The sequence below is a fragment of the Equus asinus genome, chromosome 7 (assembly GCF_041296235.1).
Source record: "Equus asinus isolate D_3611 breed Donkey chromosome 7, EquAss-T2T_v2, whole genome shotgun sequence".
Lineage (NCBI taxonomy): Eukaryota > Metazoa > Chordata > Mammalia > Perissodactyla > Equidae > Equus > Equus asinus.
This window is the reverse complement of record NC_091796.1, coordinates 38,178,716-38,204,959: the sequence shown is the minus strand read 5'-3', so window position 1 is coordinate 38,204,959 and position 26,244 is coordinate 38,178,716. Positions and strand designations below refer to the sequence as shown.

Genomic DNA, 26,244 nt, shown 5'->3' with positions numbered 1-26,244 from the left:
AATTATTCTGTAATAAATTGATTTTAGGAAATTTATTTTTCAACAGGAAATGTGGGACATGTGGATTTGGGATATGAATTCATTTGAAAAACCACTGTGGGGTAAGTTGATAGCTGGGAGTGGATGACTTCAGGATTGCACGTCTCTTTGCACTGGGGTTTTGCTTTTACAGCTCCATAGGTATCAAATTTATGTTGATTGGAGTTTTTGCCTCCTATACACACAAGAGAATGGCTTGTATTAAAATCCCAGTTTAGTAATTTGAGAAGTGTAACCATCAAACATAGCCTCAGTACTAATTAATTCGGGCATTCACTTCTCATTAGGGAGGTCAATTTGAAGACTAAATGAAGACCAGATTTATAAATAGAAAGATGCTTATATAGGGTTTAACCTGCTTGAGCTTACCCAGTAATCCTGTCATGTGGACTGGAAATCACTCACAGAGCCAGTGTTGAAGATACAGGGTCAAGTTTATCTCTAAACTTCTCTTTGCAGTACAGTCATGTATTGCTTAACAACAGGGATACCTTCTGGGAAATGTATTGAGAAATGCATCGTTAGGCGGTTTTGTCATGCGAACATCGTAGAGTGTACTTAACTAGATGGTGTAGCCTACTACACACCTAGGTTATGTGGTACTAATCTTATGGGACCACTGTGTATATGCAGGTTGTTGTTGACTGAAATGTTGTTATGCTGTGCATGACTGTACTCCACATGGCCATCTGAATTCTCATTGCGTCAGCACACATATAAAAGGTTCCCAATTTTCTTTTTCATCTAAGAAAGTGCCTCTAGAAATACTATTTAATAGTTACTGAGTGTGTACTGTGGTATATGAGTGTGTTGTGCATTACTCTTAACTTAGTGCAATGGGACTATAAAGTGGGTATGTTTTTCTATTTAGAGGAATAAAGAGGCCCAGATTTATGCAAATGAGGTAATATTGCTGGGATCACATAACTAATAATTAGTGTTGGAATTGAAATTTAAACCCAAATTTGAATTGCAATATTTGGCCTAATAGACATTTGCTTCTGTTTTATATGCTGATTGTGTTAGGGGTTCCCAAGACCACCTCCAGGGTTCAGGCTAGGAGGGAGGATTCACAGGATTCAGCATATAGTCATATTAAGGGCTAAGATTTATTACAGCAAAAGGATACAGAACAATGTTATCAAGGGAAAGAGTGCATGGGCTGAAGTCTGGAGGAAACCAGTCCAAAAGTCTTCTCCCAGTGGGGTCACACAGGACGTACTTAACTCCTCCGGCAAGAATTGTGACAACGTGTGTGAAGTGTAGTCTACAGGGGAAACTCAATAGAGACTCAGTGCCAGTGTTTTTATTGGTGCTGGTCCTATAGGTACCCTTTGCCTAGCATGTACCAAAATTTCAGGCTCCCAGAAGGAAAGCAAGTGTTTAGCATAAACCATATTGTTTGTACAGTTTAGGCACTGTGAGTCATGCTTATCATTAATGGTAAGTTTTAAATCAGTGTAGGGAACTGTTTATCATTCAAGTTCCCAGATGCCAGCCAAGAGCCAACCTTGCAACCACGTCTTTCTAGGGATAGCAGTCTCAGGCCTGCTGCATTAACCTTTATCCTGAGCACGACTAATTATTTTAAGGAGGTTGTGATTATGATCATTTAGCTTCTGAAAAATGAGAGAAGTAGGTGTTATGGCAAACCAAATTCTTTAGTGGTATCTGTTTGGGGGTCCCATGACTGCCCACTAGTTTAATTTGTGGAAGGACTCACACAAGCCAATTTCATGTTGTACTCATGGCTAAGGTTTATTACAGCAAAGGATACAGTGCAGGAACAACAGGAAAAAGGTAAATACAAGTGAGTGCTAGAGAGATCAGGCGCGGACTTCCAAGTCTTCCCTCTACAAGGATCACTTGGACACAATTTTCTCTCTAGTTGTGAATGGTAGAGGTGTACAAGATGTCTCTGGCCAGGGAATCACATGAGTGTTACAGTCCAGAGTTCTTATAGGAAGCTGGTCACATAGGCACATTCCTGCCACGTGACCAGCCTTGGTAACTGAAACTTAGGACCCCAGACCTGATACCAGGTACACGTCATAAATCTTGATGATTATTTTAAACAGTGCTGACAGCTTGTTACATCCTGACCCACTGCCTCTAACATCCTTAGCCAGTGACTGGGAACATTCTGGGAGTTTAGTTCTCAGAGTTTGGCTAGGGGTCTTTGCCATGGCTCTAGGCATCCCCCAGAGATTAGGAAGGCGTGAGTAAAGCAGACCTGCTGTGTCACTTCTTTCTTCACAGCATCCTGCATGAAATAATGTTGCATTTGCTGAATGTAATATTTAATGCTAGATAGATTCTTTAGAATATGGTATTCTAAACTTAGAAAAAAATAATTGATAGTAGAAACAGTTGACAAATTTCACTTCTCTGAGAGCAAGTTTGTAGATTCTTTTCTTTTAGGGATTTATAAAATGGTGACTGTTGGATTTCTGATTTTTGTCCACAACTATTTCTATTACATACAGGTATATGTAATGTTAAAGAACAATACAGAAATATAAACTTAAAATGAATCAAGATGCTACAAAATTAACCTTCACTTTATGAAGGTCTTCCTCATGAGAGGCTTTTAAACACAGTGGCATCTCTTTTTTACAGAATTTGCAGATGAACAGAAATACCAGTTTTGCAGAAAGAAAATAACCAATAATTTAAAAATTGCCTGATTCCAGGATTTAAAACCAATCTTTACTACTTTATTTATTGCTATTGGAAATCTGCTTTATGTTATGCAAAAAAGACCAAGTAGATGGGGAAAGTTCCATGCTTGAAAATGAGAAGTTCAAAGTTAACAAAGTTGAATAGGTTTCCTTTTTGCAGAACTTCACAGAACCTTTAGTGCAGTGATATACAGTATGACTCTCCCAGGGCAGATAAAGTGTATAATGTTTCCCTAACTTATTTGACCATGGAATTTCTTTAGTGAGGACTCTGAGATGTGGGTCCTGCAGTAACAGTGATCTTTAGAACAGGGCAGAAGGACAGTGGGAAGCCATTAAAGGGTTTTAGGTAAAGGAGAGACAGAAACAAAACAACTGTAGAAAAAGTTTACTTTAAAGAAAACATTGTTGCAGAGAAGTGTAGTATCTTATACTGCCTCCTCATAAAACCTGTTGAGAAACTACCCTCTCTGGCTGTCTTTTTCTGCCAGGTTTCCTGAATTGGTGTTTCTCTTTTGTAATGTGAATGGCATGTCTCTTAGACTGGTGTTTAACAGTGTGATAAGAGCTTCTATGGTGTGGATCATTGCCTTCATGCTTGTACCATCTACAGTTCCTGACATGGTATCAAGAACATTGTTGGCCAAGAGTCAGTAAATGTCCAGAGAACATGGAATGTGTTGTGACTCTGAAATACTGAAACTTCTTATATTTAAGGAACAGCAGTATAGTAGCCATAAAAGGTGCTATACATTTATTTTAAATAATGATGTCATTTTGAAAAACATTTTTGGAACTTTTAGACTTCTCTTGAGTTTAACTCCTCATCACCAACTTTTTTTATGGTCTTTATGATTTTCTTAATTTGTTTATTTTCTCAGAACGGTAGAATTGTTCCAACATAGACATGTAAAAACTTTTAACTACTAGATTTCTTTTGCAGTAGATGGAATACCATTTTAAATAATTAAATGTTCATCATAGGTAAGGAAGGCCAGTGGGTCGAGAATAGCCAGGGTCTTCCTCAGGAAGTAGTGAAAGATGAGAAGACTTGCTTTACCATATAGCAAGAATTATTATAAAGCTGTAATAATTAAGACAGCAGTGTGGTACAGGGATAGACAGATAGACCAGTGGAAAAGAACACAGAACCCCAGAAACCTGGTTTATGGCAAACGTGGCATTGCATACTTTTAAGGAGAGGATGACCTTTCCATAAATAGTACGGAGACAGTTGGTTATCCACATGGAAGAAAATGACATAGAATTTCTACTTAAGCCTGAAAGGTAAAACTTCAAAATTTTTAGACATTAAAACATTATTTTTAATGATCTCTAGAGAGAGCAGAATTCCTTAAGACATAGAAAATATGAACCATAAAAGATACCTCTTATTAAGAGGATAAGCTACAAACTGGGAAAAGATACTTGCAGTACATGAAACTGACACAAGATTAGAATCCAAACTGTATAAAGATGTCCAAAAATTAATAGGAAAGGGACAAAACAACCCACCCAAAACAGTAGTGGACTAGACGTTAGTAGGCACTTTAGAGAAGAACAACTAGAACGGCCAGTAAGGTCAGAGATGGTGGGGAAACACAAGTTAAAACTACATCAAGATACCAACTACACACCTACCAGATCGTCCAAAAATGAAAAGTCTGACATCGATAAGTGTTGCCAAGGATATAACATCCAGAGCCCCCAATTTATTTTCTATTTTGCTGCAACCAACAGGGAAAACAAATTGGTCATATTTAGTCATATTTAAGATATGTATACCCGATGACATAATACCCCTAAGGATGTCCTCTAGATCAGGAGTCGATGTGACAACTGATGAGTTAAAAAGATTTTTACATTTTTAAATGATTTTAAAAAATTAAAATAATATTTTATAATTTGTGATGTGAAATTATATGAAATTCAGATTTCAGTGTCTATAACTAAAGTTTTATTGAATACTGTCACACTTGTTTACGTATTATTTACGCTGCTTTTGTGATACAAAACTAGAGCTGAGTATTTGTAACAGAGATCTTATGTCCTGCAGAGCCTAAAATATTTACCATCTGGCCCTTTGCAGAAAAAGTTTGCTGACCCCTTCCCTAGATAAATACTCTTGTACATATGTACCAGGAAACATGTTCAGGAGTGTTCATAGCAGTGCTGGTGGTACTAGCAGAAACTAGAAAGAACCAAATGTCCATTAAGAGTAGAATGGATGAACTATGGTATGCTAAGCCAAAGGAATACTACTCAGTAGTGAAGAAAATGAATTAACTTCAACTACATGTAACATATGGATAGATCTGAGGAACATAGTGTTAGGAAAAAAGCAAGTCTCAGATTTTTCTATTTATAAGCAATTCAGAAACAAATATAAACAAGGCATATTAAGGATACCACTTTGAGGAGCTAGGGAAGAGTTGGGTTTGGAGGGGGAATTTTAAAGGTGATGTTCTTGTTCTAAAACTGGGTAGTGGATACATGTGTTTGTTGTGTGGTGATCCTTTATTTCTTTTTTCTTTTTTTGGCATGGAAGATTGGCCCTGAGCTAACATCCATTGCCAATCCTCATCTTTGAGTTTGAGGAAGATTGTTGCTGAGCTAACATCTATGCCAGCCTTCCTCTACTTTGTATGTGGGATGCCACCACAGCATGGCTTGATGAGCGACATGTAAGTCCGCACTTGGGATCCAAACCCACAAACCCTGGGCTGAGAAGTGGAGCGTGTGAACTTAACCACTACAGCCCTGGGCTGGCCCGTGATCCTTTATTTCTGTGGTGCATTTTATACATGCTTTTGATATTTTATTTGTTTTTGTGATTTGGGGCATTAAAAAGTATCTTTTCAAATACTGTAGTCTGCCTCATAATGTATAATTGTTTATGACTAGTAGAGGGGAACCTTGTCAGTGGACCAGAACCTACTTGATTTTACCTGTAAGTCTGCTGTCCCCTTCTGTCCCAGGTATTCTGGTTGTGTCAGGAACTCAATTCAAACTCTTAAGTAGAAAAGGGGATTAATAGAAGGAAGAGTCAGGGACTTGATCACCATCATGACCCTCTGCCTCTTGTTCTGTATGCCTCTTCTTGGCCTCATTCTCTTGGGCTACAGGTGGGCTTTCTCTGTGTGTTGGGCTGATTGCAGTTCTAGATGCACAGGCTTCTAGCTTTGTGACTCAAGAAGCCAAGGGGTGAGGTGCTGTGGTTGGCCTGGCTAGATCATTTGACTATCCTGTGGCCTCGGGGCTGGGTCTGTTACCAGAAGAAACCCTTGGGGGAGGGTGGGGAGCAAGGGTCAGAATCCTGAGCCAGGAAGCCATCTCAGTTTGTATCTATTTTATGTCTGTTCTTTAAGGGTAAAACAATATGTGGTATTTTGACGTAGCTTTGTGGATGTCAGGGCTGTTTTGAAGTGACCATTAAGACATTTGATGTTGCCTAAGACATGATGCTCAGTAGTCGGAGAACGGGAAGAGAAGTTAGAAATGTCTGTTGAGCATTATTACTTTAATTTAAAAAAAATACAGCGTCACCACGATCTCATGCTACCCCTTTATAGCCACACCCATCCCTTTCCTTTCTTCCTGATAAGGACATTTAAGACACTAAAATGTTTGAGGAAAATAGACATTACAAACTTGCTTTAAAACGTGACGTATCTACTATTATTCTGAATGACTGGAAGGATGCTTAACCCATTGGTAATAGTGTTTAGCTGGGATGAGAGTTTATAAGTTTTGTATCTTTTACTTTTCTGTGTTTGCCAAGTTCTTTGCATTGAGCATATATTACTTTATAATTGGAAAAAAATATCTTTTAAAGATATTGCTAGAAGTTGTCAGTTTATTACCTTAGAAATTGACATTCCACTCAAGATACTGAATATTGAATGCTCTAAATTGGAGTCTTTCAGCCAATAAATTTTATAGGAGCCCATACCATAAGTACCCCAAAATGATAAGCTTTTTCTCCTAGCCTCTAAACTTGGGGTAACACCTGGGAGATAATTAGAGAAAGAGAATATCTAGGTTTATATAGAATATGGACATCGTTTTGTGCAGGAATTTTGGGTTAGTTTTTACTTGTTTTTGTCAAATACTCAGGTAGAATGAGAATATGCTAATACTTGAAAATTGGTTCGGTTTTTTTGGGGTAGTGAATGAGCATCTTAGTGCTAAATTTTAACCAATAATGACTTGACAACTCCAAGACAGTGGCAGAAATATTGGCCTAGATACTTTGTAGGAAGTGGAGACTATAATATTGAATCCTAAGGGACTAGAGCCATCCTTACCTAACTAGTAGGTAGCGGACCGAAATAGCTGCTACTTTGACAACTTTGGCTTCAGTTATTTTCTATTCACAGATTTACTTTTGTTATTGATATAAGGTAGGATCTAAATTTTCTTTTTTACCATATGGAAAGCCATTGTCCCTGCACCAGCTTTCTACTCTGATTTCTAGTAGCACCTTTCCAACTTTCCATCCTTGTGTGGGTTTGTTTCTGGGTACCATGTAGTTTTAGATACCTCTGCTTTATATTAAATCCAGTCCCCAAAAGCTTCATTTGTGTATTGATTAGAATTACCATCATGTGCTGTGTAATGATGTTTCAGTCAACGACTGACTGCGTATATGACAGTGGTCCCATCAGATTAGTACCATATAGCCTAGGTGTGCAGTAGGCTATATTATCTAGATTTGTGTAAGTACACTCTGTGATGTTCACACAGTGACAGAATCATCTAATGATGCATTTCTTAGAACATATCTCCTTTGTTAAGCAACGCTTGACTGTATATTAAATTTATAGATTAATTTTGGGAAGAAGCTGGATTTTTTCCCCCTGAACATAGGAAATATGGATATTTACTATCCATTAGTCAGGTGTTTTTTTACATCCTTCAGTAAAGCTCCACAATTTTCTCCATCTCTTGCACCTGTTTTGTTAAGTTTATTCCCAAATACCTTAGAGTTTTTATAGCTTTTTGAATGTGGTTTATTTTCTTTTATACATTCTAGTTAGTTATTACCATACAGGAGCATGATTGATGTTCTGTGTTCATCTTTTTATTCAGCAACCTTGATGAAATCATCAGTTAGTTCTAGCGGTTTATCTGTTGAATTTTTTCAGAATTTCTGTGTGGAAATCCTACTGTCTGCAAATGATAATTTTGTCCCTTTTTTTTCTAATCCTTATTCCTTTTCTTGTCTTATTGCTTAGATCTCCAATACAATGTCAAAATGAAGCAAGGATGCATATCTTGTTTTATTTCTAATGGTATAGAAATGCATCAGAAGTTCCATCATTAAATATTTTAGGATAGGTTAAAGAATTTCCTTTGACATCCTAGTTTGCCGTTGAAGGTCTCTATTGATGAGAACATTGCCTCAAAACTTAATGGCTTTATACAATAAACATTTATTATCTCATATTTCCTTTGGGTTAGGAATGCAGGAGCAGCTTAGCAGTCTGGTATTGACTCAGGATCTTTCAGGAGGTTGTAGTCAAGATGTTGGCTGGGCCTGCTTCCAAAGAAGTTCACTTTCATGCCTGGCAGGGTAGTCCGGGTTGTTGGCAGGAAGTTTCGGTTTCTCACTACATGGACCTCTCTATAAAGATGTGTGAGCTGACATGGCACTTGCTTTCCCCGGAGTGTTTGATTCTGAGAGTGCTGGGAGGAAGTGTGTTTTATGACTAATCTTGAAATCACACAACATTACTTCCACCATATTCTGCTGGTTAGAAGCAAGTCACTAAGTTCAGCCCATACTCTAGGAGGGAAATTAGGCTCCGCAAAAATTATTTTGTATGTGGATTTTTTTTTTTTTTAGTCTATCTGACCCCACAAAGTTGCATGAGAGCAGGGGCTTCTGTCTGTGTATCTTTACCCTAAACCCTCTCCTGGGAGCCCCAAACTTTTGGATCCAGCAGCTGAAGTTAACATCTCTCCTTGAAGGTATCAAAAGTACCTCTTACTCTACATGTCCAAAATCAAACTTAGGTTTCTTTCCGTCTTCATTCTCTTCCCTTCCAAAAATTGGTCCTCTTTTGCTGGTCCCGTTTCCATGACTGGTACTACTCTACATCCTGTTGTACAAACCAGGGTTTCTTCCTTTTTCCACCCATCTAATCGTCCTTAAATCCCATTGAGTTATCCCTTAATCTCTTGAATCTGCCCCCTTTTATCCAGCTCCAGCTTCATTTCACATCACGGTTTCCTCTTTTGTCCTCAATGCACTGATCTTTCAGTGTTGGGCTCCTTCCTGCTTTAGAGCCTTTGCTACTCACTGCCCCAGATGCTTTTTTTCCTCCCTAAAATCATGTCTTCTTCAGGGAGGCCTTTTTTACAAGGTCAGATCTCTCTATTACAGATGTTTATAGTGCTATATACCTCCCTTCAAAGCAGTCATTGCAATTGGAATATCACATTTATGTGACTATTTGACCAATGCCTGATTTCCTGGAGCCAACTCTAAACTTCATAAGGAAAGGGAGTGTGTATATTTTGTTCACTTTTGTATTCCCTGCCATTTGACACATTCCCTACGTTTACCGAGTTTGTATGTATTAAATTAGTAAGTGAGTGAATACATTTGATTATGATTCTTATTGAGAAATAGAGCAAATGGAATATATAACTAATAAATAAAATAATCTAGGCTCTCTTGACAATATTAGAGGATAACTATCATCTTTTTAAGTCTTTCAGTTTTTCTGGCACAGATTCCAGCTACAAATTAAAGGCATAGATCTATTGAAGGGCCTCATATCTCATGCCTCTGCCTGGTCAGTTAGTAATCCTAGTCTGGATTGTTGAATAAAATTTAGTAATCCTAGGTCTGGGTGCCTGAGTACTGTGTTCTCAGGAGGGGGGACGTAAGCACTGCAGTATACCCCAGAGTCTAAAGCATTAGGTCCAAGAGAGTGAAGCTTCCATTTTCTCCTAAAGGTTCTGTTGAGCCTGAGATTCTTCTTAAATTTGAAATTTCTGGAAAGCCTTGGTTAGAAGTGTGAGGGGTAGGAGAAAATAATTATTTAGCCCTAGAAAATGCTGATCCATCTTTGGAAGAACTTGGCTTATGATGTGTAGGGTAGGATCAGAAGTTTACTGATGTAATTGATTATTGTACTTTGACATTAGTTCTGATTTTGTAACTTGTAAATAAATTAAGTAGTTACATGCATTTCAAATGGAAGATTTCAATCTATTGCAGTTGGGACAAAACAAACTCTGAGCTCTTAGTAACTTCCAAGATAAATTCTGGTATGTATCATTTGAGGAAACAGTTTTTCTCCTCCTAAAATTGGCATTATTTCTTTCAAGTATCCCCCTATATTTATCTATTTGTAAGTATATTGGGGTCGAATTTATATATAGTAAAATTCAGCCTTTTAAGTCTAGTTTTCTAAGTGTGGACAGATGGACGTAGTCATATGACCACCACCACAAGCAAGATAGGGAATGTTTTCATTATTACAAATTCCTTCATGCCCCTTTGAGGGCAATCCCCTACTCCCTCCTCAGCCTCTGGCAGCCACTGATCTGATTTCTGTCCCCATAGTTTTGCGTTGGCCAGAATGTCATATAAATGCAATTGTATGGTGTGGTATGCAGCCTTTTGTGACTTACTTTCACTTAGCCTGATGCTTTTGAGATTCGTCCATGTTATTGCATGTGTATCAAGAGTTTGTTCTTTCTTATTGCTGGATTGCTGGGTAGTAGTTCACCATATAAATGTACTACAATTTGTTTATCTGTTCACCAGGTGATGGACATTTGGATTGTTCCCAGAGTTTGATGATTGTGATTAAGCTGCTGTAAAGATTTGTGCACAGGTCTTTGTGTAGACATATGTTTTCCTTTCTCTAAAGTAAATAGCTAGGAAGGGGATTGCTGATTCATGTGAGAAGAAAATGCCAAACTGTTTTCCAGATAGGCTATACCATTTTGCATTCCCACTGGCAATATATTGGAGTTCCAGTTGCAGCAATTCCTTCTCAGCACTTGGTATTTTCCTTTTTTCTTTTAGCCATTTATGTCAGTGCATAGTGGTGTTTCATTGTGGTTTTAATTTGCAATTCCCTGATAGCTAATGATGTTGAACATCTTTTCATGTGCTCATTTGCCATCTGCATTGCTTTTGAGGGAAGTGACATTTCAAACCTTTTACCTATTTTATTGGCTTTTTTTTTTAACGTTCTTTATATATTCTGGATACAAGTCATTGATCAGATATGTAATCAGTAAATAATGTTTTTCTCTCCATCTATGACTTTTTTATTTTAACAGTGCCTTTTGAAGAGCAGAAACTTTTGATTATGAAGGCCAGTTTATTAATCTTTCGTTTACAATTTGTGGGGGTTTTTTTGTTCTACCTAAAGAATATTTGCCTAACCCAAGATCTCAAAGATTTTTCCCTCTCCTTTGCCTGCTTTTTTTTTAAATTTATTTTTTATTGAGGTTATGATAGTTTACACCATTGTAAAATTTCAGTTGTACATTATTGTCAGTCACTATATAGGTGCGCCCCTTCACCCTTTGTGCCCACCTCCAACCTCCCTTCCCCCTGGTAACTACTAAATAGTTCTCTTTGTTCAGGTGTTTGTTTATCTTCCACATATGAGTAAAATCATACACTGTTTATCTTTCTCTGTGGGGCTTATTTCGCTTAACATAATACCCTCAAGGTCCATCCATGTTGTTGCGAATGGGACGATTTTGTCTTTTTTATGGCTGAGTAGTATTCCGTTGTGTATATATAATATATATATATATATACACACACCATATCTTCTTTATGCAGTCATCAGTCGATGGGCACTTGAGTTGCTTCTACATCTTGCCAGTTATGAATAGTGCTGCAGTGAATACAGGGGTGCATAAGTCTCTTTGAATTGTTGATTTCAAGTTCTTTGGATAGATAACCAGTAGTGGGGTGGCTGGGTCATTTAGTATTTCAATTTTTAGTTTTTTGAGAAATCTCCATACAGTTTTCCATAGTGGGTGCACCAGTTTGCATTCCCACCAGCAGTATATGAGGGTTGCCTTTTCTACACAACCTCCAACATTTGTTAATTTTTGTCTTGGTTATTTTAGCCATTCTAATGGGTATAAGGTGGTATCTTAGTGTAGTTTTGATTTGCATTTCCCTGTTGATTAGTGATGTTGAGCATCTTTTCATGTGCCTATTGGCCATCTGTATATATATCTTCTTTGGAGAAATGTCTGTTCATATCCTCTGCTCTTTTTTTTCTTTTAAGTAAGGATGTCTCTTTTCTTTTCTTTTTTAAAGATTGGCCCCCAGTTAACATCTGTTGCCAATCTTTTTTTTTCTTTTCTTCTTCTCCCCCAACCCCCCCAGTACATAGTTGTATATTCTAGTTGTAGGTCTTTCTAGTTCTGCTGTGTGGGACGCCACCTCAGCATGGCTTGATGAGCGGTGCTAGGTCTGCACCCAGGAGCTGAACTAGTGAAACCCTGGGCTGCTGAAGCAGAATGCATGAACTTAACCACTCGGCCACGGGACTGGCCTCTGCCCATTTTTTGATTAGGTTGTTTGATTTTTTGTTGTTGAGTTGTGAGAGTTCTTTATATAGTATGGAGATTAACCCCTGTTGGATAAATGATTTGCAAATATTTTTTCCCAGTTGGTGGGTTGTCTTTTTGTTTTGATCCTGGTTTCCTTTGCCTTGCAGAAGCTCTTTAGTCTGATGAATTCCCACTTGTTTATTGTTTCTTTTGTTTTCCTTGTCCAAGTAGACATGGAATTCAAAAAGATCCCTTTAAGACTAGTGTCAAAGAGTGTACTGCCTATATTTTCTTCTAGAAGTTTTATGGTTTCAGGTCTTACCTTCGAGTCTTTGATCCATTTTGAGTTTATTTTTGTGTACGGCATAAGATAATGGTCTACTTTCATTCTTTTACATATGGCTGTCCAGTTTTCCCAACACCATTTATTGAAGAGACTTTCCTTTCCCCATTGTATGTTCTTAGCTCCTTTGTTGAAGATTAGCTGTCTGTAGATGTGTGGTTTTATTTCTGGGCTTTCAATTCTGTCCTATTGATCTGTGTGTCTGTTTTTGTACCAGTACCACACTGTTATGATTACTATGGCTTTGTAGTACATTTTGAAGTCAGGACTTGTATGCCTCCAGCTTTGTTCTCTTTTCCCAGGATTGCTTTAGCGTTGCCTGCCTTTTTCCCTAGACCTCCTGCTTCCTCCATACCCGTCTCCTCTCAAACACACACACCCCTACTGCATTTCACTTTCAATTTTAGAATCTAATTGTGCCACCTTGGAAAAATTAAATAGGAGTGGATGCAAAGTTATAAAGATTTACATTTAAGTATTCTGGGCTATAAACATTAAAAAAAATCAGATTTTAGAGAACATAAAACCACATTTGAATTCCAGATATTGCAATAGAATTCAGACTGTTTGTTTTGCCAGTGGACAAAAGAGGAAGCCTTTCACGTGAAGTACCTTGAAATATAAATTTATATATATCTGGCTTCTCTGGAGAGAACTATTGTTCATGACACTGTGCACTATAATGCTTTTAGTTTTCCCTTCACCCGAGTTACCCTAGTTATTAGTAATTGGTCACCACATGTGACACAATATCAGATACTGAGGAAATATGATTTTGAGGCAAGAACATGACAGTAGTATCCCCAGAGAAATGAGCAGAAATAATACTTTAGATTTATAAGGATCACTTAGTATTTTTTTGGGGGGCTGCTTTTCAGGTTGCTGTCTAGCAGCCTTGTGAAGGAGGCAAGAACTAGTATATCTTTTTCATAAACTCTCTGGCCTGTCCTGAATTATTCAGGTAAATTTATCTCTGTTGCCTGCTATGGAACGTGCCGTATAAAGTTGCCCTTTATGTATCTGCTATATTGCCCATCAGCCTGGTTCTTCAGAGCATCTGCTCACATGCCTTCAGCACGGGGTGTGTGTGCGAAGTATGTGTTTCCTCCATCTACCTCATCTGAATGCACTTGACTTGTCTCTCTCCTGATCAGCAGTGACACAGGCCTTTGAGCCAGAGTGTTGACTACTCAGTGGGCTGACTCCATGCCTCTCTGAGGTCCCTTAGACTGCTCCAGAGCTCCCTCAGATGACTTCCTTATTTGCCAGAATTGTTTCTAGTTGAACTATCCCAAATGACTTTACAGATTTGGGGGGAGTGGGGAAGCTGGGAAATGGAAAATAAAGATCAGGGAAACCTATAGAATTTCTGTCAGAGCCAAGACAAGGTCTCAGATCTTATGATACCTTTTCTTTTTCATTATACTTTCCGTAAGTCTGTTTCTGAATGGCTGGTAACTGTAGCATTTTAGAATGGGATTCAGTAGGACAGAGAGACAAGAATTAACCCAATAAACTGCTATAGTACAGGCTATTAGGAGAACTCTTATTAATCCTTGGGCTGTGGGAACTGAATGTGAGTGGTTGAAATGGACTGGGAATCACTGGATTCTTAAGCCCCATGTATTTGATGATAGGAAATAGTAGCTCACTGTTGTTTTAATTTGCATTTTCCTGATTATGATGAATTGAGCACTTTTCCACGTTTATTGGCTATTAGGGTTCCTTTTACGTGTTTTACAAGTATTTTTCTAAGTCTGATTTATAAACTTATTCTTCATAGTAAAGTTTCCTATGCATCTTAAATTAATCTTACAATTCAATTTCCAGGTTCTGAATTTTTAACTTAATCTTTTTTCTTTTTTTCTCTATAGGTTATGAACGTGATTTCTGATGAAACTGGATTGGAATAATTTTCATGATCTTTGTATATTTATATATATATATATATTTTAAAATTTTGCATTTGACTTAAAGTGCCATGAGAAAATTTGCATATTGCAAGGTGGTCTTAGCCACCTCCTTGATTTGGGTACTCTTGGATATGTTCCTGCTGCTTTACTTCAGTGAATGCAACAAATGTGATGAAAAAAAGGAGAGAGGGCTTCCTGCTGGGGATGGTGAGTGACATTTCATAGTAATACACCTGTTTTGATAAATATGTCACTGGTTTTTACTAACTAATTTGGATACTATAAAATTTTAACATTTTTAGATTAATAATATCTGGCTTCCTATATATGATCATATTTCCAACAATTCTCCAGTGGGTTCTTCCAACAGTTAAAAGTATTAAAGTATCATGCATAGAATTGCTAAATTCAATTTTTGTGTTCAATGTTAAATGTAGTTAGTTTTCTGGAAGTTATGTTACCAAATAATGTAGGGAATCTCATAGTTGGAACTATCAAACTTGTACAGAAGATTAGTCTAATGCATTAATGCTGAGTGGAGCATTAAAATCACATTATCAGGTATCAAAAGAGATTTCTCTTGCCTTCCCATCTCAGTCCTAACGTAAGAAGTCCTTCTAGGTATATGGGATCTGGAGAGTTCTTTTAGTCAGTGCTGTAGATAGCTCCAGTTAACACTTTTAGAGAGGGCTTTTGAAAAGATCAGGCTATGGGATAGGAGCTACAGTGAGAACATTGCAGTATTTGGTATGGAAAAGAAAGGAAACACAAATATGAAGGTCCTGGGTTGGAAGTACTGGCATTTTTGCCAGAGGACACCTGAAAAAGTCAATTTTAAGCTCCTTATGTTTCAACCAACAAACAAATGCTGCCTTTTGTTTTTTTTAAACATAATGAAAATGATTTTGCATTGAAAGTCAGTAATTCAGCTGTTCTGGGCTCTAATTTCTCTGTGATTAGTTATAGAATATCTGGCTATACAGTAATTCTGTTTTTTAGGAATTATATGTAAATGATTACTGTTTTAACATGTTTTATTCGATTATATAGCCGCTTTTAATATTTTGCACTTTTTTAATGAGGGCACCTAGTCCCCTAAAATTTATGATCTAAAAATTATTTGTATCGGTAACTTGTGCCTACTTACTGTAATTTTTGTAGATGGGATTATATAACCAGTTCTGTTTATTTCTTCTTGGGAAATTTGCCAAAAATTAAGCTCAGTTGCTAGCACCGGACTCTAGTAATACATGGGCTACCCCTAACTTTTAAATTTTCACTTTCCCCGTAAGTTTTAATAAGATATATTTTTATTCAAAGTCAGCCTGTGAATTTGCTGACTTTCCTGGTTTCTTTATGGCCCTGCTGTATAGTAACAAAATGCTGCCTCCTTAACTGTTGTTAGATTTATAACTCAGTCTTCATTTAAATCAAAGGGCAGGTATTACCATTCACCAGTAAGAAACCAGGATATTCTTTTCCTTAATAGAACAGATTAACTTTCCCTTCACTCCACCTTAATTCATTGCCATTTATAGTGGGAGCTCATGGTGTTCTATCTTAAATGCAAAGGTATGAAAGTAAGAAAGACTAGGACCTGTGTTGTTTAAACTCTGATATGTGCTGGGCAGTGTACTGGGTGCTGGTGATAGACAGTTCAACAACAATACTGACATAATAAATAGCATACTAGAGATGTGCATAAGAGCAGAAAGGAAGGAATGCCTTGGGGCATCTGAGAAGGTGCAGTAAGGAAATAATGCTCAAGTTGAGTAGTATCGGGGTGAGCAGATATTTGTTAGGTTTGATGGGTGAGGGGAACACCTTCCAAGCAAAGGAAAGAAGCATGTGCAAAATAAGCAAGTGAAAGAACAGAGTTGATGGGTAGGAGAATTTGAGGAAAGAACAGGGGATGGAGCTTGGGAGAGGCTATATCACAGAAAGCCTTTTATGACATGCCAAGGGTTTTGGACTGTATCCTGTAGGCAGTGGCATGCCACCGAAGGATTTTAAACAAGGGAGGAATAAGTAACCTGATGGGATCTGGACTTTCAGAAGAAAGTTTGGTGGTCATGTGGCTAGCATACTGGCAGAGAATGAGATAGCAGAGACCAATGGTGAGGCTATTGTGAAAGATTGGAGAAGTTCTTGGGGCATACACTAAAATGACACTGAAGGAGAAGAGGAAGTATGTGAGAAGTATAGAAATAGTGAAATTTACATAATGAGGGGAGCCATTGAATGTAGGTAATAAGAGAAAGAGGGAAGTCTAAGATGACTCTTAGGTCTCCCTGTTTGGATGAATTTATATGTGATAGAGCCTCAGAGGTAGAGCAGCTTTGATGAGAAAGTGGATGGATGAGCTGGGTTTGGAATATTTAACTTTGAGGTGATAATAGAGATTTTCTGCAGTAGAGAGTGGTTGGGGTGGAGCACACAGGTGGTAGTTTGTCTGTACATGAGACTGTACCAGAAGCATGTGTAGAGTTAGAAGAGACAGATCCAGTGTTGGAGAGCTTCATGGAGGGTCAGTAAAGTAAAGCAAGTCAGAGTAGAAGCCAGAGGAATGGGGTCATTGAAACCCAGGAGTGATGTTTGTTAGAGATATTACCTGAGATGAAGCTGAGGTATTTCTGATATGTTTGGTAACCCGGGTTTCTTGTGATCCTAGCAAGTGCATTTCAGTGCCAGCAGATGTGATACACCAGTGAAGTAATCAAGATATGTAGCTTATTCTTTTAGGCAGCTTTGACATGAAGACAAAGAGGTAGTACAGTACTTAAAAACAAGGAATGGAGCTAAAGTTAGTTTTCTCCATATTTATGTATTTTTTATGTATGTTGAGGGAGAGGTTTAAAATATAAGAGAAAGAAGTAATACTTGAAAGAGCAAATTCTCAGCAGATTAGAGTATCAAAACCGTAAAAAAAGGATTATCCTTGAAGAAGATTCTCAGGTTAATATAGTTTTGAAAACCACTAGTGGAATGAGCATCAAAGAAAAGGAGTAGCTTTTATACAAAGTACAGAAGTACAAAGTAAAGGAGAAATGGTCTGGAAGTCACAACATGGAGCTATGAGATAGCGTCATTACCTCCTGAGAAAAGGAGAAAAACAGTTCTCCCAGAAAAGGTTGTGAAGTTAGTGGGCTCTTGGAGAGAGCCAGATGTGAATTAAGTCTGGTAGATGGGGCCTCTGTGTTGAGGAGATAAGACGAGGAAGAAGTTTTGTAATGGCCTGGGAGTATCAGGGTGTTTAGTGGGACAGACTGAGAAGGAAGTCAGCAGAGAAAGAATGAGAGAACCACTGAGCAGTAAGTCAAAAGGTGAGTAAATAGCTGAAGAGGGAGAGGGTTCGAGAGGCCCACAGACAGGGCCTTAGAGCATCTGTTTTTAAACTGTGTTCCATGTAGCCTTAAGGGATTGAAGGCAAAGAGGGGGAAACGAGTTGGGGAAGGGGGACAGTTGATACTAAGCAAGAACAGTTTGAAAAATCTTCTCTGTGTGACATTTCAGTGCAGTGGGAGCTGAGAAGTCCCAAGTAGCGTCAGAGCCCTGAAGTTGTTAAGGTTCTCAACAGAAGGCTGATGAAGACTTACTGTGGTGCCTCTGAAGAGATCTTTTACTAAAGTTTTTGAGAGAGGGTAGATAGATAATGACACCAAGGATGTGGACTTTCTTAGTGGAATTAGCTAGTAGACTCAGTGACCTAGAAGAATGTAGGTCTCTTTTGATAGAACACATAAGGTCTCCAGGATCTTTGTTTTCTGTGGCATTTGAAAAACCAAAACAAGACCAAAAAGCAAAAAAACAATAAGCAGATATGACACTCCAGAGTAATTGTTTTCAGTATTATAAGGATCTCATTTCTGAACATTCTTTGAACTGCTTTACAGTGCCAATTTGGTGAGATTTGCCAAATTCTGTTCTTTATATTGTGGATAAGGTGTCCTATTTTTAAGTAGAATGGATTATTTTTATGATAATGCTGAAGGCCTCTTATAAGATTGTCATTGATATACTTAACAGTTTTCTAGGATTCTTACCTTTACTTATTAGTTGTCTACTTCAAGTAACAGTGGGCCAGTCTTCAGTGATTACGGAGGGTTGGTTTTGTTTGGTTTTGTTTTCCTGAGCAGTTCTCTTGCATAGTTTTATACTTATATTTTATATCCCAGGCTATCTGAGAATAGCAAAATTCTTCTGTTGCTAGAGAATTAGATTGGGCTCCTCTTGAAAAAACAAGGTTTGCGTGGGTTATGTCCTTGGAATATTTTTGCTACTCTTCTGCTTTTCAGAATTAGCTAATTTATTCAGCTTATGAGTTTGGATGTTGCATAGAATATTCAGTATTTTTACAGATGCAGTTTCAAGTAGGAATTGATCCTTTATGCCAGTGCTGTACTTGATATTCAGATCTTTAAATGATGATTCAACTTTTCACGTGCTTATGATAGAATTATTTCAGCTGTCGAACATTAGGAAACCTTTCAGGAACATAGTTTATAGAAGAAACTTGAGATTATTAAAAACTTAAGAATATTATTACTTAAGGCTTTCAGAAACTTTATTACAAATTTTTTATGTGTTTAGAGTTTTATATACTGAACACATTACAAATAAATTGAACATAAAATTGGAAAGGAGGGTTGAAACTTAGAAGAATGTTGAGGTGGCAGAGAGTTATCAGAGAATTTTGTTATATATAATATTTTAATCTTAAAAATCAGGTAATTTTCTGTGTTTCATATCTTGCATACTTTTGTTTATAGAATACTTATTAATTTATATACCACTAAGAAAGCAAAAACATTACAGTTAGCATTATAAGCCACATCCCAATTTCAGAGATCTTAAAAATAAGGAAAAAAATATTTTGGAATAGGTGAAACATAGTGCATAAAAATGGTAAAGATGGGGCCGGCCCCTGGCCAAGTAGTTAAGTTCTCGTGCTCCACTTCAGGGACCCAGGGTTCCACTGATTTGGATCCTAGGTGCAGACATGACACCGCTCATCAGGCCATGCTGAGGTGGCATCCCACATAGCAGAACTAGAAGGACCTACAACGAGAATTTACAGCTATGTACTGGGGGGCTTTGGGGAGAAGAAGAAGAAGAAGAAGAAGAAGAAAAAAAGATTAGCAACAGATGTTAGCTCATGCACCAGTCTTTACCAAAAAAAACCCAGTAGAGTTGATAATTATGTGATAAGAAAATCATTTGGGAGAAATGATTTTAGCTGTTTATTAGCATTTTTCCCCCAAAAGGGTATCAGATAACTTTATTCTTCTTATTCTGCTTCCATGAGAAAAATACAAATTAGAAATTTGTGAGGTTTATTAAAGTACATTCAAAGGTATGTTGTGTGGTTTGTATATGTCAGTCTTATTTGGCGGCATTCAGAGTAAACCTGTAGTTTTCTTGGTAATTAAGTTTTCTAAAACAGGAATTTCCCTACATTGTCATGTAAATGAAGTTTAACTGAAGTATTTAATAAAATTGATTTCCTCTCACATAATACTTTGGAATAACTCCTTAATCACTCCCTTGTCAAAGTTGATTTGATTCTTAGAAATGATCTGCATGTAAAATTGTATGCTAAGAAAACTTTTTTTCAGTTCAGGAAATGATGATATCCAAACCCGGTTTCAGTTGCTTTCAAACAAAAATGTCACTGAACTCACTTTTAATTTACATAAAAGACTAGTAAGCAGAGTCCATGGAAAGTTAATGCTTACCATCTTTTTGGTTAGTTGCTTTTTAATACTGCAAGTGCATTAGTAAAAATATTCACTGACCGCATGCATTTTATCCTGGCCTCTTTGCCAAAGAAAATTAATTTATTAATCCATTTAATTCTTTAGGATGTTACAATTTCTAAATTAGAGTATCGTGGTGAATTCTGTAAGTCATGCGGTAGTTATATAACTTTTGGTTAATAGGAACTTTAAATGTGGCTCTGAAATCTCATGTGTACCAGTAGGTTAAAGTATATAATATGGGCTCTATACTATTCAGATTATTAATAAGTACCACGTGATCAAATGTGTAAAATATTGCAGCAGCAGGATTGTATACATTGTACAGTTTTGCCTGATTCTTTAAGATCTCAAGGCCAGAGTTTTACTTCACAATGATAAGGCAAGATTTTAACTTTCGGGTCATATAGTCTCTTATTTTATAAGCTTTATAAACTTCATTGTTTATACTTACTAGTTCTTATAGTAATAATTTCTTGAGTCCTCTTTCATGCTTCCCCAGCACCATGGAAAATTTCAAACATAAAAGTAAAGAAAATAGAAAATTGAACTCCCATATACCCATCATCTGGCTTCAGCAGTTGTGAACTCAAAGCTAGTCTGTGGCATAGATATCTCTTTCTCTTTGTCTCCTCCACTCCCCTAGTTTTGGTTGTTATTGAAGAAGAAATTGGCTTGTTTCCCTTTTTAGTTTCCCTTAGTCAGGATTTGCATCCCTTTAATGTTTTTATAGAGGTTCTGTCCTCTATATTTCCTGTGAATTGGTAGGTAGGTCCAAAGGCTTGATCAGATTCAGGATCTCCTCCACCCTCCCACACCCCACTCTGCCTGCAAAAATATTGTTATAGATGGTGTTCTGTATAACTTAATATTTTTAATTAAAAAATTGAGAAGAATGAAAATGTTTCCATTTTAACTTTTCTCCAAAGCATCATCTTATACTAAAATAAGGCACAGATAACTGAAGGATATTTATAATCACGGTCACTAGATGTCTCCCACCTACTCTTTATGTTATCTATGCCATACACAAAAAATAATTGTCACCTCCAGAACTCTGCTCCTTTCTGTTGACCCCTCAACATCCCAATCTCCAAGTCTGTTGATTGTTGTTTATTTTCAGAGACAAGTAAGTAAGTAGAATTGACTCTAAGAGTTTTATAATTTATAATTTTTAAAGTTTTAAAAGCTAATATAAGCGTTAGACTTCTGTACTTGTATCATAGTTTTTATTACACTTGTCATTGAGAATTTTTGTCGTTGAGTTTTAAAAAAATTTTGTCAACCTTTTATATTTAAAGAGCTTCCTTGCTTGGCAAACATTGGTCAGGGTTTGTTTTTAAAAACTGTATTACATGAGTTTCCTATAATTTTTAAAGTTATTTTGTAATATTTTAATGTCCCTCCTAAAGTCACAGTTTATTCTGAGAACCGGGAAAGTTATTCTACGCCATTTTTTCCTTGAGGGTTCTCAAAAATAGATTTTTATATTCTAGACAGAGTTGTTGAAGACACAGGGAATAATTTCCTGTTCTGCAGCTCTGGTGTTCGTAGGTTGCTCTGTACTACTGTCTGAAACAGTCGTCCTGTAGGTCAGCTTTACCAGCCAGTGCTGTTCTCGGGCAGCTGCAGCCTGGTGAGGAGGGACGGTTTGTCTGCTGCCTTGGCGTCTTCATTGTTGTGCAGAGATTTTTGGGGATGCCTAAAAAACAAACTGCAGGAGAATAAAACTTTGAGCTTTAAAAATAAACAAGTAATGTATAAAACAGATTTTTTTCATCCTATTCTTGTCTTCACCTCATTCTCTACTCATCCCTTTTAGGTGGGAAGTTTAACACATTTTGTTTCAAATTTAATATATCCTAGAACCTGTTTTTCTTGGAACGCTTTTTCACATCTCAAAAGCATGTAACAAGGAACAAGATTTGGGAATTGCTGATCTGGAATATTACTCTTTTTATGTATATATTGAGAGATAACATTACTTCTGATTAGAATTATCTTTCATGATGCTCCACCTTGCATAATGCTTATTATAATGTCTACTATTATCAGTTCTAGGATTTTGTTTTGACTTACTTTGAATAGCACTTTTATTCACATATTAATTCAGCATATAGTTATAAAACTCCTATAAAACACCATGCTAAACTCCAGAGAAGGTACATGAATGAATCAAAAAAACCCAGCTAAAAAGAGATCGTAATCTGGTGGGGGGAGTCATAAAACAGGTTTAACAATCATTATAATAAGAGATAGCAATTGATTAGAGACATAGGGCCCTGATGATATGATGCGGTAGTCAAGAGTAGTAAATGATCATTATGGAGAGATTCAGAAAAACTACAGGGAAGAGGAGCCATTTTAGCTGGGCCTTGAAAGACAAATAGGGCTTCAGTATTGCAGAAATAGAAGTGGGAAGGAGACACCAAGGGAGGGGACCCGTGTGAGCAAAGGCACCAAAGCAGGAAAACAGGAGGTACATTTGGAGAAAAGTAGTAGGTTGCAATTTGACTAAAGGATGAAGAACTGTGGAGTGGGAAGTGGAGGGCCAAGCAGGTGGTAGGTTTGGAAAGTTAGATTAAATTCCCTATTAAAGAGATTGGACTCTAGGAGACTATGGGGTTGACACAATGAAAGCTATGCTTTAGGGAGGTTAATGTGGTATCACTATTTCAGATGGGAGTGCCAAGGCTATGCAGTGATTCAGGTGAGTGGTGCAAGGTGAGGAGGTCTTGAGTCAGGACACTGGTGTGGAAGTGGAGAACAGGGGAGCCCCTAGGAGGTATTACACACTGGGAGAGGATGGCTCAGAAATGGCTCTGGTTGTTGAGGGCACAGTTTAAACTCAAATGTTATTAAACAGAAACATAAATCAATTGTTATAAAATCAATGTTAGTTAAGTTTCCTCCTTATTCTTAGTTCTAGAGCCAGTACAAAAGCCTCATGAAGGTCCTGGAGAAATGGGGAAACCAGTCGTCATTCCTAAAGAGGATCAAGAAAAGATGAAAGAGATGTTTAAAATCAATCAGTTCAATTTAATGGCGAGTGAGATGATTGCACTCAACAGATCTTTACCAGATGTTAGGTTAGAGGGGTAAGTACCTACTGTGGTCTTGATAGTATTTAATTTGAATGAAAAGTATGTTCTGAATTCCCAATAAATTGCACTTGAGTGTTGACCTGTTCTTAAAGTGAGTGTTATATCACTAAGTTACTGTTTTCCCCACTTAAAAAATAATTAAATGCTGATAAAATAATACCTCAAGTTACTATGTTCATTAGGACTATATATTTTCAGTTTTGGAAAATAATTGTTTATCTTAATAGATTAGTAGGAGATTTTAAACTGCATTATTACCAAAACATTCATATAGTCAACTTTTTAAAAAAGATTCAGGTTGTGTGTAACTTAAAATAGTGAAGTATACAGTCCTAAGTGTACAGATTACTGAATTTTTACATATGTATATACCTGTCTAACCATCATCCAAGTCAAGTTGTAAAACATTTCCATTACCTCTGAAAGTTCTATGTTCCTTTCCTGCAATACTCTCACCCCAGAGGCAGCCGTTGTTTTGACCTCTCTAAACATGGATGAGTTTTGTCTTTTGGGGAACTTTTTATAAATAGATCTGTATAGAATATATTCTTTTGTGTCTGTGAGATCCATATTGTTGCATATATCAGAAGTTTATTCTTTTCCATTGCAATGTGATGGTTTGTTATCTGAATATACTATAGTTTATTTACACATTGATAGACATTTGGGTTGTTTTCACTTTTTGACTTTTATGAATAAAGCTGTTGTGACATTCTTGTGCATCTCTTTTGGAGGACTTAAGCTCTCATTTCTATTTGGCATGTATTGGGGAAAGGAATAAGGTATACATTTCCATAGCTTTAGCATGTGCTGCCAAACATTTTTCAAAGATGGTTGTGTCGGTTTACACTCCTACCAGTAATGTAAGAGGCCCAGTTGCTCCATATGAAGAAGAGAATACAAGGTATCTAGACTAGAGGACATAAGGCCCAGTTAAAAGCAAGGGAACTGTACAGAAAACAGGTGGATTAAGTGAGCATATATATTCTGGCTGCTGAGACCCTCTTGCCACCTTGCCTTCTGTGACTTCCATTAATGCCAGCAGCCAGGCCTTCCCCCTCGAGGCAAGAGATTGGAGGATCTTTTTCAACAGAATTGGACTAGCCCTAGAGGAAAAAAACCTACACACACTGACATTGGAGATTAACCAGTTTAATGGCACAGCCTGATCACCCCAATGGAAACTCAGAGTCAGTAAGCCTCACTCATATATTCAGAGCTTATAGTCAGCTTTTTGGTCTTCCGTTTTTAATAAACAGATAACCAAGGAATGCTAAATTTCACAGGAAGCCCTCAAACATGAAAAGTACAGTCCAAAGCTATAAGCAACTTTCAAAGAGAAGAAAACTTAAAAAAGAAATAGTGATTCTAGTGAATAAGAAAGCATATTACAACCATAAAACAAGAATAGGACACTGTTCAAAAGCTAGACTGAGAGAACCAAAAAGAGCTTTTGGGAATATTAAAAAAAAACACAAAAACTCAATAGCAGGTTGGGAGGAAATCTTTCATGAAAATGGACCAAAGAGATTTACAATAGTAAATGCATATGAAAGTCATGTGACAGTCAAGGAGGAACCAGTATTTGATTAATAGGAATCTCAAAGAGAACAACAAAAAAAGCAAGGAGTGGGGAGAAGGGAAGAGGAGAAAATTTATCCACAAAGTTTTCCAGAACTGGACTATACAGGTTTGGATTGAAAGAGGCTACCAAGTTGTCAGGACATAGATGAAAATAGACTGCACTTCCAAGGCATCATGAATTTCAGAACACTGGGGATCCTTCCCCCCAAAAGCCCTCTTATAGGTTTCTCTGGAGAAGAAAGCAGGTCACAATTGAAAGATTATTAATCAGAATGTCTTCAAACTTCTCAGCAGCAACGCTGGAAGCAAAGGAGCAAAATTCTAAAGGAAAATAATTTGCAACCAAAATTCTATATCCATCTAAACTCACAATTGAAGGCACGGGTTAAATAAGGACAGTTTTGGCAATACGAGTTCTCAAAACATTGAACTGTCACACGTCCTTTCTTGAGAAGTTGCTGGATTGTGCTCTCCACCAAATGAGGACTTAAACCAAGCAAATGAAGGACACAGGATGTAGCAGACAGGAGATCCGACATGTGAGAGATGATGGGAATCTCCGGAAGAGGGTGAAGGGACAGCCCTGGATGAGAGTTGTGCAGGCAGAGAAGCACCAACCAAGACAGGAGCAGGTCAGAAAATGCACAGTAGGAGACACTTCAGGAAGATGTCGTTGAAGTCATAACCTGATAGAGCTGAATGTTTTCAGAAGAAATTTAGACAATTGGTGGAGAGTTTGAGATTGAATTAGTAATAAGTACACAGAAAACCACTGCAAGAAAAAAAAATTAAGTAGTCATTAACTCCAGGGAAAACTTTAAAAAGTTGTTCAGAGAAAGCAAAAGTAATTATAGTTTACTACATAGCACAACTCTGAATAAATCATAATAAAGTAACCATTGAATATTGTGCACATAAAAATTAAACGGGATGGAGAGTATCTGTTCATACAGCAAATTGGTTAAATGGAGATCAGTCAAGACAGACTTCATTGTAATCTTAGGTTTTCATGAACTGTATACTTTCTTGAACAATTTAAGAAGTATTGAAGAAAGCTAGATTCTTCAGAGAAGTCTACGGTTAAAATTCTAATGATGTTCGTGTTAGAAAGAACCTTAACTATTACTGTTTCTAGTAGAGTTATTTTTGTAATTTTAGTAATTTCCTAAGTACATCACCTCTCTCAACACATTTTATTGTGTTGATGTTTTTTAATGTTTTGCATGGTTCTTTAAGATACTTTTGTTAATGAGTAGCTTCCAAGTGTATCATAAGTCA

General features: G+C 37.1%; 1 protein-coding gene across 2 annotated transcripts in view; it reads left to right on the top strand.

Annotated features, from left to right (window-relative positions):
* Window positions 1-26,244, top strand: part of GALNT1 (polypeptide N-acetylgalactosaminyltransferase 1) — a 133,095-nt gene that overhangs the window by 45,716 nt on the left and 61,135 nt on the right. The window contains exons 2-4 of one of the 2 annotated variants that reach the window (XM_070513181.1): window positions 47-101; window positions 14,484-14,729; window positions 23,202-23,376. In XM_070513181.1, the coding sequence (XP_070369282.1) occupies window positions 14,591-14,729; window positions 23,202-23,376 (314 nt within the window). In that variant the 5' untranslated portion in view covers window positions 47-101; window positions 14,484-14,590. The remainder of the gene's footprint in view (window positions 1-46; window positions 102-14,483; window positions 14,730-23,201; window positions 23,377-26,244) is intronic. The other variant, XM_070513180.1, reaches the window with a different exon arrangement.